Source organism: Elephantulus edwardii, unplaced genomic scaffold (assembly GCF_000299155.1).
Source record: "Elephantulus edwardii isolate Elephantulus edwardi_28Jun2011 unplaced genomic scaffold, EleEdw1.0 scaffold00505, whole genome shotgun sequence".
NCBI classification, from domain to species: domain Eukaryota; kingdom Metazoa; phylum Chordata; class Mammalia; order Macroscelidea; family Macroscelididae; genus Elephantulus; species Elephantulus edwardii.
The window spans coordinates 374190-388633 of NW_006400255.1; the positions used below are offsets into that span (position 1 = coordinate 374190).

Genomic DNA, 14444 nt, shown 5'->3' on the forward strand with positions numbered 1-14444 from the left:
TATAGGTTTCGCATTAGAACGATCAAGTGTTCTGGGATTCCCATTCTTCTCAGAGTCAGCCACAGTTTGTTATGATCCACACAGTCAAATGTCTTTGCATAGTCGATGAAACACAGATAGACTTTCCTCTGGTACTCCCTGCTTTCAGCTAAGATTCATCTAACATCAGCTACAATATCTCTAGTACCACGACCCCTTATAAACCCAGCCTGGACTTCTGGTAGTTATCTGTTGATGTGCTATTCCAGTCGTTTTTGGATAATCTTCAGTAAAATCTTGCTTGCATGTGAAATCAGTGAGATTGTTCTATAGTTTCCACACTTTGTTGGGTCACCTTTCTTTGGGACAGGAACAAATATAGATCTCTTTCAGTCAGCTGGCCAAGTGGTTGTTCTCCAGATTTCTTGGCACAACTTGGTGAGCACGTCCAGGGCAGTATCTGTTAACTGAAATATGTCAATTAATATACCATCTATTCCTGGAGCCTTATTTTTTGCCATTTCCTTCAAAGCAGCCTGAACTTCTCCTTGAGCAAGAGCCTATGGTGATGAAAGAAGAAGTTCAGGCTGCTTTGAAGGAAGGAAATGGCAAAAATAAAGCATGTATACACAAATTACAGAAGATCTCCATGTTAAAAAAAAAAAAGGAGCTATTAGTTTATTGAGATGATATAAGCAAAATAAATAAACTCAAAGGAACATTGAGCCCTATAATTGACCAGAACTAGGAACTGGCTAGGTCTTGGTCTTATTCTCTTTTATTTCTATCATAAAATTGGTTGCTTAAGTATCTGCTTTTGGGGTTTCTATAAATAATTATTCATTTAATCATAGAGTTAATGTAAGCTAAATATATCATTTCAACATATAGTCCACATTTAAGCCTATCAGTAAGGTTTCTTACATTATTTTTCATAGCTTCTCTACAAAATCCAATGTCCATTTTATATACAACAAATTGAAACCAAATTTACTGCCATATGGTGATTCAAGTCACACTAATCCAATAGGACACGATAAATTGCCTTGTTTTCTGAGAATATAATTTTTTAAATTATTTTTGTTGTGTGCATTGTGTTTCCTTCATATACATTGTGTTTTATACAATCATTCACATACATTGTGTTTTATTTAATTAATTGCTGTTGATCAATGCTTTTTATCATCTCCTTTCATAAAATCTCTACTGCTCCTTACTAATCCTTTCATACTCCCATCATGTGTCCATAAATCTCTGCTGCTTTAGTGAGTTCCTCCTCTCCCCTTTTTCCATTCCTCTCTCTCCTTTCCCCTCCCCTATTGAACAAATATATACATATAAAATATATCCATATATATATCTATATCTATCTATCTATCTATATCTCTCTATCTATATCTCTCTATCTATCTATATCTATATATATCTCCTGTTCTTATTTGCTAATTGCAATAGTCATATTGTCTTTTTGTCAATTCTTCCAAGTTTGATTCTTCTTTTTTCTGTTTCTGTTTATTCAATTTCTGCTCTCCAACCTCTCCCCACCTCCCAGTTGTTTTCTTATTTTCACAGTAGTAGTCTTATGCAGTATTTGTTCTTTTGTAACTAAGTTATTTCACTCATTATAATGTCCTCCAGACCCATCTGTGTTCTGTAGGTTTTTTTACAAATGTGTTGTTCTTTAATTCTGCATAGTGTCCCATTGTGTGAATGTACCACAATTTTCAAAGTGGATGGGCACCTTGATTCCCTCCATCTTCTTGCTATAATGAATAATGTTACATCAAATGTAAGTTATTCTGCATGTTTTTTACATTTCTTTTGACTTGACTTACTTCCTCGTGAGAGTGGAGGGTGGAAGTCTCCTGCTACTACTGTGGCATTGTCAATTTCTTTCTTCATATCTATTAAAGTTTATTTTAATTACTTTTCAGATCTATCATTTGGTGTGTGGATATATTAACTTAGGTTATATCTTCTTGTCTATAGTGACTTAGAGCATTACATAGGTGTCTTTTGCTGTGTCTTATGCTGGTTTTAACCTTAGTGTTGCTATTCCCACTTTTCTTTTTTTTTTTAGAGGCTCAACTATGTCATTTATGGTTCTTAAGTCCTGGACCAAATTCTATCTCCCACTGTGTTGTTTAACAACTCGGAAGTCCCCATGATTTGCAGATCTCTTAGAGCTAGGGATTTTGAACATTTCTTCATGTGCTTGTTTACCATCTGAATGTCTTCTTTGGTGAAGTGTCTGTTCATATCCTGTGCCCATTTTTCAATTGGATTATTTACCTTTATTTATGTTGTGGTGCTCAAGTATTTTATAAATTCTAGATATAAGTCCCTTATCTGACATGTTATTCCCAAATACTTTTTCCCAGTCTGTGGCTTATCACTCTTCTAAGGATGCAATTTGGTTGATATATTTTTCCACTCTTAGATTTTTAGTTTATTTTCTGCTCATTCTTAGATGTCTTTTGTAGGCAACATATTGATGGGCTTTGCAGGTTTTTTTTTAAAATCTATTCTGCTACTATTTTTCTCTTGATTGATACATTTAAGCTTTTCACATTCAGTATGATTATTGATAAGCCAGCTTTATCTTTTCCATTTTGCTGAAGTATTTTTGTTGTTGTTGTTAATCATTATTTTGATCCAACCACTTTTTTTTTTTTTTTGCTGCCTCTATGTGAAGGACTTTCTTAATTATTTTTCTTGTAGAGTTAGGTCTTGTTTTCACAAACTCTTAATTTCTTTCTTTTCTGCAAATGACCTAACTTTTCCCTCATGCTTCATTGACAGTTTCCACAGGTAGAAGGTTCTTGACTGGCAATTGTTTATTTTCAGCCTTTGATATATACCATCCCATTGCCTTCTTGCTTGCATAGCTTCTGTTGAGAAGTTGGAGCTCAATCTAATTGAGTCTCCATTGTAGTTGACTCTTTTCTCCAAATTCTTTTAGGATTCTATTATCTTTTCTTTTGGATAATTTTAATATGATACATCTTGATGTTTTCCTTTTGAGGTCTAATCTATTTGGAGTTTGTTGAAGTTCTCTCATGTATATTTCCTGTATTTTATGAAAAGTATTTTCTGAAAAGTTTTTGTCTAGTATCTCATCCACAATTTTCTCAGTGCTTTCCTGCTTACTTCTGTTCTGTAATTCCAGTCACACAATATATTATTTCATTTGATGTCATCTCACATAATTTTTAAATTTTCTTCACTTTCATTCCATCTTGACACTTCTTTTTCTTCTAAGAGGTTCTCATTTGGGTCTTTTACTCTGTCTCAGTGACTCTCTGTACCATTTCTTCTATCCTGTTCTTTTGTCTCCTTAACATGTTGAAAATTTCTGTAATATCTTTCTGGATTGCATTTTCATGCTTTCTGTTGTTTCTAATACTGTGTTAATTGCATCCTCTTTTTCTCATAATGATTTTTTTTTATTCAGTGTCTGTTTATTTATGGTTTCAACTCTTAGATCCGTTTAAATTTCTTCAGCACCAATTCTTGGAATCCCACAACAATGTATTTATTCTGCCTTCCTTTAGAAAGTTGGGTTCAGGATCTGGTCTACTTTTTTTAGAGAAGACTTTTTGGTGTTTTCATAATATCTGAACCTGATTGCTGTTTCCTTGACATAGTGTAGAGTTCTTCATGATGTGTATGAGGCAAGTTCTATTGTTTTTTTGATACTGTTGATAGAGTTGCAGATTTTAAGAGTTGCACCAGAATTGGCCATGAATTTTTTGAGTGATAGATTTTGCCTACACTTGGACAACAAATAAAGCTGCCATTTATAGAGTAAATAAATAGTAAGTTACCATAGCTTGTACTCACTCAGTCTCTGATCTGATGGCCATTTGCCTAGGGGACAACAAGAAGATGGGGTCTCTCACTCTGCCTGGCTGTGGCCCAGCACTGACTGAACTATTCTTATGTGAGTCCATTAAAGCAGTAGCTCAAAGTCTCAGAACCAGCATCTACTGGGACCATTAGACCTGGGATTACCTTTTATTTCAGTGCTCCAGTGGATGTGTGGGGCTGCCAGGTCCAGGGCAGCCTTTTGGTTCCACTATGCTGGACATGCCTAAACATCTGTTTTGCTGACTGACCATTTTTTATTGCTATTTTAGTGAAAGTTTACAAATAAATTGGATTTTCCCCCATTTAACCTTTCATACTTATTTTTCCTTGTAACATTAATTATGATTCCCACAATGTAATCACATGCTTCTCACTTCCTCCTTGTAATTTTCATTTCCATTAATTTTTTTCTTCTATCCCTTCCTTCTTTCTAGACTTTTCCTTTCAGCAGATGCTGCTCTTTTAACTTTCTATGGTTGGTTATTCCAAGAAATGAATGCCTCTCTGATGTTATTATTCGCCTTATCAGCGTGTCTACTGTTTGGCTGAGAATTGAGCTATAGATGTGTTTTGTTGCAGGTTTATGAATGACTGAGAACCATAATCTAATTCCACGTGCCATTATCAGACAAGTAAGCTTGGCCTATTTTATGGTTTTGAGTTTTGCTCATAATTTCCCCCTACTCCATCCAACTATTTTTTCAATAATCCCTTTGAGAGTAATCTGCAGTGATAGTAGATAGAGTACCATCTAGTTTTTCTGGCCTCCGAGCTGTTGAAGTTGAGGTTTGAATGCTCTATTTGTTCTTTGTACAAATTGTGTCAAAATATTTTTGCTTTTCTTCCCTCTTTTTTGTCTGGAGAGTGAACTATCAATAACTATTAGATGGCTACTCATAATTGTTTCAAACTCCAGTTGTTACTCACCAAAGCCAGATGTAGGAAAACTGTCCTTACGAAATAAGTTGTTCCAGTAATCCAGATGTTCTCCAAGAGTAAAGATAAACAAATTTTGTTCTCACGGTATTTTGTTATGATCAAGGACTTTATATATTTTTCCCCCAGTTGGCTCTGTTATAAATATAGATATATGTATACCCAATGTCAATCTGGTAATATGGTCTTCAAACAGACACATGGCTATGAGTATACTCCTTTTCACATGCTATGTCTGTTTATCTTGTCCCTTTGCCTATATATCCACTTTGGATTAATGCTTTTTATTGCTAGATTATGTCTCTAACAGTGTGTACTTTTGTTGGTTGTATTTCTTGTGTACTTCTCCTTGTCTTTTCCTTTTCTAATGTACCATATTAATGAAACCTTTATTTTATTTTTTCTTTCTATTTACCTATCTTATTAAGTATTAATTATCTATTACTCACCTCTCTCAACTCTCATTTCTGGTAATCATCTAAAAGTTCTTTCTCTGCGTTATCATTTCTTTAATTATTTCTAATAGTGGATTCACACCATATTTGACCTTCTGTGACTGACTTACTCCGCTGAACATAATTTCATCTAGAGTCATTCTTGTGATACAGTGTTTCATAAATTCTTTCTCATTCATTAATAATGCATTAGTAAATTGTAATTACTATGATATTTGATTTTGTATTATTATATATGTAATTACAGGTATATGATTACATATGTATAACTTCATGTATATGTGTGTGTATCTATCTATCTATCTATCTATATATATATATACATGTATGTCTATAAATGGCAGCATATTTTGTATCTTAGTAGAACCAAAAAATAATGGTATTCATCTATAGAAATCACCATATATGGGCACATACATAGCTGTTCTTTGTTGTTGTCAAGTCAATTCTGATCATATAAGCATAGTTGAGTTTCTCCTAGGGTTTCCACAGCTATTACCTTTTGAAAGTAGTTCATCAGTACTTTGTTCATATACGTAAATTCATGTTGAGAGCCTATCCTTTTTATGCTCTAACAATTGTTTCTCTCTCCAGGTACCAGTTCTGCATGAATACAATTAAATGTTCTGAAATTCTGTTTTGGTTTTTTTTTGCATTATCTATAATTTATCATGATCCACATAGTAAAATGACTTTATATAAGCAATAAAAATAGCTAAACTTCTTTCTGGTATTTTCCGCTTTTAGGTCAAGATCTATCTAACGTGTATGACGTAATCTTTGGTACCGCATTACTTCTGAATCCAATTTCAATTTCTGAAAGTTCTCTGTCAATGTACTTGCTCACCTAATTTTTCAATTCTTCAGCAAAAATTTTTTGTTGTAATATTATTGGCAATACTCTATAATTTCTGCATTCTGTTGGATGATTTTATTTTGTAATTGATAGAAACACACGTCTCTTCCAATTAGTTGATCTGAACAGTAGCCATCCTCCAAATATCCTGACATAAACAAATGGTCATGTCCAGAGTTGTAGCTGTTTATTGAAACACTTCAACTGCTATTTTATCAATTTCTGGGGTTTTGTTTTTCACTATTGCCTTTGGTGCACCTTGAAACCCTATATTTCTTTCTTCTTCTTTTGATATTTTGCCACTCAATATTTTGTCTTTAGACTCTTTCAGGATTGCTATTCAAGGTTTTCCTATTCCTTCAGTATAAAAAAAGATGGTAAATATGTTCTGAATGTTTGGTTTTCTGACTCCAGATTTTCACACATTTCATAGTGTTTTGCTTTTCCCCTTCAGAAGCACTTAGACATTTTCTGTCAAGATTTCTTAATTTATTATAAGACCATCACCCAAACAGAAGGTCCTTTCTCTCATCAGCAAGAATGACAGAGTAAAAGATGAACTTTTCATAGAAAAGAAGACATTTATTCTAATAGAAAGTTTCTCTCAAGAGACAAAAAAAGGCCCTAAGGAAACACAGATCATGTCTTTCCAATGAAAAGTTGGAGCTAGGTGGACTAATCCATAGGGAGTTGGGTTGCTAACCCAAAGGCAATGCCTATCTGCCAGTTCAAATGTGGCAGTGGCGCTCCTCCCATGTAATTCACAGTTCCAAAAACTCATTGGATGGTCAACTATGAGTTAGTTTTGCCTCCAGAGGAATGAGAAAGTTACACTGTTTGGTATGATAATAAGGATAAGACACTGGTGTAGCTGGCAACTTTTTAACAAGAGAGATGCTTTGGTAATCATGTATGCACAGATATTTTTCAGTGCTAAGGTGTCTAAGATACCAGGAGTTACTTGTTATGGCAAGTACTGCTTTAAATTGGCTCTATTCCCAGGTGTTTCAAGGTTTGTGGTCACAATTGTCCTTGTTCCATTACACCCCATCTATCTTAGCTTTCTACTTTCTTCTATTTGCATTAGCTTCTCTGCAATCTAGATAGATCTGCTTTAGCGTTTTGGTTTTTTCCCCTGTCTTTTCAATGACCTTTTATTTCCTGTATATATGATATCTTTGATGTCATCCAAAAACTCATCTAGTCTTTAATTATTGATGTTGTTATCATTTAGTAGCCTAGAACTGAAAAACAAACAGATCTCTTTCTTTTCTAGAGGATTATTGTTTTTTTAATTCTTCCTGAATGTTGTTGTTGTTTTTGGTTGCCTTTGAGTCCAGCACAACTCATAGTGACCCTATGAACAAAAGGCCTGAAGCCCCTCTATAACTATCAACATTTATCAAAGTTCATAGTTTATGAAGGCATTTAATTTAGAAATTTGATGCCACTCCTGTTTCTAAACCTGTCTTAAACTGGGAGCTCCACCAAACACTGTCCACCATAGATAATTGTTATGGTATTTGGCATCCAATGGCACAAGGTTCAGCATCACAGTAACCCTAGGTTACCTCAGTACAGCATATTTTCAGAAGAATGCAGTAGCCGTAAGAAAAATGTTCCTCCAAAATATAATATCAAACAACTTTAAATACAAAGGCCTGTTCCTAGGTCTTGTTGACTCTAAATGGTATGCTATTGTTGTTGTGTACCATTGACTCACCTGTGATGTATAGCAACCCTATGTACAACAGTTCTGAAACCTTCCCTGCCCTGAGCCAATCTCACTAATTCTGACACACCAACCCCCATTGCCCCAGATACTCTTATTCGGGGTCTTCCCCTCCCACCCTATCTGTCCACCCTTCTGAGCTTGATGTTCTCCTCCAACAACTGGTCTCTCCTGGCCATGTGCCCAAAGTATGTGAGGCAGTGTTTCAAAATCCTAGCCTCCAAGGAGAGACTTGGTTTCATCCTCTCCAAGACATATCAATGTGTTTACTTGGCAGTCCTTGGTATGTTCAAGACTCTTCTCCTGCCCCACAACTCAAAGGCATCAATTTTCTTCTGTCATCCCTAGTCATTGACCATCTCTACAAAGCATAACAAGTAATTGAGAAGCACAGAAGCCTAGATTAGGCGCACCTTTGTGTCTAGACTGACATTGTTGCTCTTCAGCACACTGGAGAGGTCCATGACAGCAGATTTTCCCAATGCAATTAATCTTTTGATTTCCTGACTGCTGGTGTTAAAAGTGTAGATTGTGCGGTTCAAATCCACCAGATGCTCTGCTGGAGAAGGAGGGGGCAATCTCCTCCTGTACCGGTCAGATCTGATTTGACCGTACACATAAAGATAATACAATAAAGATTTTTTAAAAAAGTGTAGATTGTGTATCCGAGCAAGCTGTAATTGTTAACAAGCTTCCTGTATATATAAGGAAAATTTTCTTTTCAATTGTTAATTTTTGCTGTTTCTAGTTTAAATATATATATAAAATTTATTATTAATTTCAATGAAAATTTTCGGAGACTTTGGATGAAATATATCTTTTTAAATTCTTGTTTGGCTTCTTTGAATATTTTTCTTTCCCTTATAATTAACAATTGTGATTTCATGGAATCTGACACATTTCTGTTCTTGCCTTCTATAGGTGGAATGTCACCCTTATCTTAATCAGAGCAAACTACTGGAATTCTGCAAGTTGAAAGATATAGTGCTGGTTGCCTACAGTGCCCTGGGATCTCAACGAATCGTGGGAATGTAATGACAAATATCTAAGAGTATTTACCTAAAGCATCATTGTTGAGGAAATACACACCTTATTAAAAACTGAGACACAAGACATAAGCTTAAGACATGATTTTGACTTTCAAATATATTAACATCTTTCAAGTAATCTCCTCCATAAGCTTTACTTATTTTCTAAAAAGCAAGAAAACAATGCATAACTTCTGAGATTATAGAGGTCTCTGTTGTCAGAGTCCAGAGCAGGTTTCACTGCTAACACAAAACCTGTGCTTCTCTGGTGGTTTACATCCACTAGCAGTTCTGAAGAAGAAAGAGAGGCATTTTTCTCCTTTGAAATTTACAGTTTTAGAAAAGAGGTTTACTTATGAGTTGGAACCAGCTCTACAACAAAAAGTTGAATTTTTAAGGAAAGTGAGAAACAATTGTCTGAAAATCTTTTGTAATATTCTGTACCAATATTACACTTGATTTTTAAGGATGAGAATGAAGACTTCTTATTTGAGGCCCAATTTATTTTCAATAATACCTTAGAAAAAATTATGTCTCTCATTTCTCACTTTCATATTTCTTCTGGGTATATAATTAAAAGGAAAATCAGATACTGAAAATTAAGGTGGGAAAACCAAGGTATTATAATACCCTAGGATTATTGATTGCAAACTCAACTCATTGCTGTCCATTTGATTCTAACTGGTAGTGGGAAAAGAGTTGCACTGCCAACTCAAAGGTAGGTGGTTCCAATACACAAGCTGTTCCTGGGAGGAAAATGAACAATCCTTCCCTGGGAAATCTCTCCCTGGGAATTTACACTGAAAACCTGTTTATGGTTAGATATGAGTAGATTCCTACTTGATAATACTGAGAAATACATAGCAGCCATACAGGACAGAACAAATCTACCACATAGAGTTCTACTTGCTCCTTCTTCCAAACGCAAGACAATGTCAAAACAACTTGAACTCTTTTCTGAAACAGAGAATGCTAGGCCTTTAACCCTCAATTCAATACCTCTGAGAGAAGCCTTATAATTCGCATTTCTAACAATGGTTTCAGTGATACAGACGATAATGCTCTAAAGACCACAGTGAGAATCACTGCTCTAGAAGAGACCACCTTAGCTTTAGAAGCCTCTTGAAAAATTGAAAACTCATCACTTCTTCATTCCTTCCAGTGTGGACCAGAACTCCCCTGTTCTCTTGGATGACCCAGTTCTCTGTGCCTTGGCCAAAAAGTACAAACGAACCCCAGCGCTGATTGCGCTTCGCTACCAGATACAGCGTGGAGTTGTGGTTCTGGCCAAGAGTTACAATGAGAAGAGGATCAAAGAGAACATGCAGGTGATGAACAGGGATGGGGAGGAGGTAGCTAAGGATTAACTTTTTTTTTATTAGCATGCATATACATTGTGTTTCATTCATGTATACAGTGTTGATTGTTCTTTGTTTTGTTTCACACTTTCCTTCATTGGTGTTTCATACAACCATTTGCATACACTGTGGACTATGCCCACCATTGCCCTGTATTTTCAGGTTCCATCCAGATCTTACCTATTTCCTTTAACCTCACCATCCATCCACCTTTTGTAGGCATTCTTCCTTAGAGGGTTCAGGAGTCTTTAGGGTTATGTTGATTTCCCTGGAATTTCTCATCCATATGCCAAGATATGCATTTATTAAGGTTTTCTCCTTGCACAACAAGAGGAGAAAATACATGACTGCATGGAAAAGGACAAGGCAAAAATCAGAGACTAAGACTGTAGCCTGAAATTTTATTTACTCTGTAACTATGGAATTTGTTAAGACTGACAGTGCAGGATTATACATGTAATGTTTAATGTAAGTATCTTCTTCATACTTGTCCATGTCCTCCATATCTCCAGTTATATTGTTTTGGCATTACTTTTCCATTATATTGATGTATCTGATATTGATATTATATATTACCTTTCCCATTACTTAAAAAAAAATAAAAGAAGAAGTATATAATTTGTTTTTGCACGTGACCATTGCGCCAGAACTGGCTCATAGCAAGCCATCAGCAGGTTTGCAGAGGCTGTTAATTACACTGAACTTGGTGGTAAGGAATTGTACTGCCAAGCCACATGTGCTTAGAATCTACCAGTTGCTTCATGGTAGGAAGATGGACAATATCCTCTGGTGTGGCTTACTGTCTCTGAAAACACAAATGGAATGTCAGATATAAGTCAGTTCTAACTCGAAATACATAACAACAGCAAATAACATGTGCAGGAGGTGGCCTATCTCTCTGCCCCTCAGCACCTAGTCAATTGCAATCAATTGCTTTCAGGTTGGCAGCACAACTCCCTATCCAGGCAGACATCAGAGCTTCCTAAGCTTGTCACTTAGTTACTGAATTTTCCTAACCTATCTCCTCTCTTTTGGAAAGAGGAGTGGCATCCACTTCCATAATAGCTTGCCTCCAGAAACCCTATGAACCTGGAGAGAGGATGAAAGGCACCCAAGCATCGAGGACTCTCCTTCATAGGGTCGCTATGAGTAGCCTGCGACTCGATGGCACTTAACAACAACAACAACAACAACAACAACGTGCCCCCTCTTACATCCCGGTAATCATCAAATAGTATTTCTTTTGGTGTACAAACTTTCTTTAGTTTTTTTATATTAGTGGACTCAAACTTTTGTTATTAACGTCTCTCAGCATAATATCCACCAAATTCATGCATGTTATATGTTGTCATTGTTGTTAAGTACCATCAAATCGTAGATGACTCAAAGTGACCCTATGAACGAAAGACCTAAACACTTGCATAACTTTCATCATTTCTTTAAGTTCATAGAATTTCCAGAGGCAAGCTATTTTGGAAGTGGATGTCACTCCTACTTCCAAGCTTGTTTTAATTGGGGAGCTCCATCAAACTCTGTCCACCATGGTTAGCCATTATCACATTTGACACATCAGTGTCACAGTGTTTAACATCACAGCAACCACAAGTTACCTCTGTACAGCAAATGGACAAACCAGTCCTATACCACTCAAAAGAATATTTAACCAAAAACAATTAAAACCAGTCCCGAGGGCTGCAAGCGTGAGGACCCAAAAAAATTTTTAAATAGGAGGCTGAATAAAATCAACTCACACCCAATGGCAAGTAGACATTTCCACCCTAATTCTCATCAGAACCATAAAATGTCTCTCAGCATAATACACACCAGATTCATCAATGTTATATAGTATTTAAGAAATTCTTTGTTTTTCACTGATATTCCATAATATTACAATGCATGTATGTATCATATATTGTTTGATCATCCTTTCATCTGTTAATTAACGCTGGTTGTTTCTATCTTTTGTCATTGTAAATAATTCTGCAATGAAGATAAATATGTAGATGTCCATTCTTGTTGCAGTTATTATTTCTTTAGACTATAGATAGTATTTCCGAAATGGCTTGCCTCTGGAAACTCTATGTACGAACAGTGCTCAGGCTGTTCGTTCATAGGGTCGCTATGAGTCGTCTACGACTCGACAGCATTAAACAACAAACAACATAGATAGTACTGGGATTGATGTATCAAATGGCATTTCTATTTTCAACTTCTTGAGAAAGCGTCAAACTGTTTTCCAGAGTGGTTGCACAGTTTTAAAGTTCCACCAATAGTGCAAGATAATTTATTCTATTCCCTCAACCTTTGCCAGCATTTGTTATATTTAGTCTTCTTGAACCTTGCTATTCTACCTGAAATGAGACAATATCTCATTTTTATTTTGATTTGCAAATTATCTTAAGAATTCCTTCAAGTGTTTCATGACCATCTGAATATTTAATTTGGCAAAGTGTCTTTGCATGTTTTCTGTCCATTTTAAAATTGGATTGTCTTTTCCTTGAAGAGTACTAGAATTTTTATAGATCTTAGAGATATTCAACTGTTGAGATCCCACCTAGTAAAGGATAAGAATAGTAAAGGATAGTTAAGGATAGTAAGGATCATTAAGGATAACATTGTGAAGAATAGAAATTCTAGAACATCTAATGTGGAAAATATACATAGACCAAGAAGCAGTTGTTGAAACCGAACAAGGGGATACTGCATTATTTAAAATCAGAAAAGGTGTCAAGTTTGTATTCTTATACCTTACCTATTAAACATGTCTTAATGGGGACATTATGAGTTGTTGTTGACTCAAAGGCACATAAAAACATCAAACAATAATGTTCATTAGGCACAATGAGTAGTAATTAAAGAAGCTGGACTATAATAGGAAGAAAAATGAGGCATTAAAATTGGAAGAAGACTCATCAACAATCTACATTATACAGATGGTACGACCTTACTTGCACAAAGTGGAGAAGACTTGAAGCATTCACTTAAGAAGGTCAAAAGCTTTAGCCTTCTCTTAATATGTGGTTTATCCATTTCCTAAATAACATGCTTCTGGAAACCCTATGAACTTTGATAAATGTCAATGGTTGTAAAGGGGCTCCACGCCTTTTGTTCATAGGGTCGCTATGAGTCGTGCTCGACTCAAAGGCAGTCAATAACAACATATCAGTGAAAAAGAAAATTAAGTTCTTCAACTGGACCATTTCATGATAAATATAGAAAATATCCAAGTTGTCAATTATTTCCTTTTACTTAGATCTACAGTCAATACCTGTAGTACAATAGCCAAAAATCAAAAGAACTATTGCACTGGCAGATATATATATATATATATATATATATATATTCTCTTTAAAGTGCTTAAGAGCATGTATGACAATATAAAGACCAAGGAATACCTGACCCAAGCCATAGTATTTTCAATGATTTTTTATGTATGTGAAAGTTGGATAAAGAATAAGGAAGGCAAATTGGAACTGATTGTTTTGGATTGTGATGTTGGCAAAGGTTTTGAATATACCATGGACTTCCAGAAGAACAAACAAAATCTATCTTGGAAGAAGGATAGCCATGGTCTCACTCTAGAGGCAAAGATGGTGAGCTTTTTATCTCCGGTAGTTTGGCCATGTTCCCAGGAGGGGATAGATAGTCTTTAGTAAAGGGTTTCATGATTGGAAATTGGAAGATCAGGGAAGAGGAGTGGATTGACACAGAGACAGCACCAATGGACTGATCATAATTGACCCAGTTTCACCTAACAACATTTGAGGGATAATTTTGCTGGTTTTGTCATTATTCTAGACATCATCCATTGCCTTCTTGCCAGCATAGTTTCTGCTGAGAATTCAAAATTAATCTTTTGGGACCTCTTTTGTTGCTAACTCTTCATTTTCATGAACTACTTTTGGTATATTTTCTTTGTCTTTCATTTCAGAAAGTTTATTAAGTCTCCAGCTATTACTGTGGAATGACATTTTTCACCTTTCAATTCTGTTAACATTTATGTATTTTTGTGTTCTTTCATTGAGTACGTGTTTATATAATTATTTCCTCTTTATGTGTTGACTCTTTAATCATGAAATAATGCCTTTCATTGTTCTTTATGCTAGTTTTTTTCTTTGAAACCTCTTGTGTCAGAAATTAAGAATGCCACTTCTGCTTTTGTGATACCTAAGTGAGGAAAAATGGAGTTGCTTTCATAGTTAAAAAAGTCATTGCTAGATCTGTCTTGAA

The 14444-nt window shown here is 35.3% G+C and overlaps 1 protein-coding gene across 1 annotated transcript in view; it reads left to right on the plus strand.

Moving 5' to 3' along the window:
• Positions 1–14444, plus strand: part of AKR1C1 (aldo-keto reductase family 1, member C1) — a 130290-nt gene that overhangs the window by 71714 nt on the left and 44132 nt on the right. Inside the window, exons 4-5 of the mRNA XM_006903071.1 lie at positions 8750–8859; positions 10019–10184. Of these exons, the coding sequence (XP_006903133.1) occupies positions 8750–8859; positions 10019–10184 (276 nt within the window). The remainder of the gene's footprint in view (positions 1–8749; positions 8860–10018; positions 10185–14444) is intronic.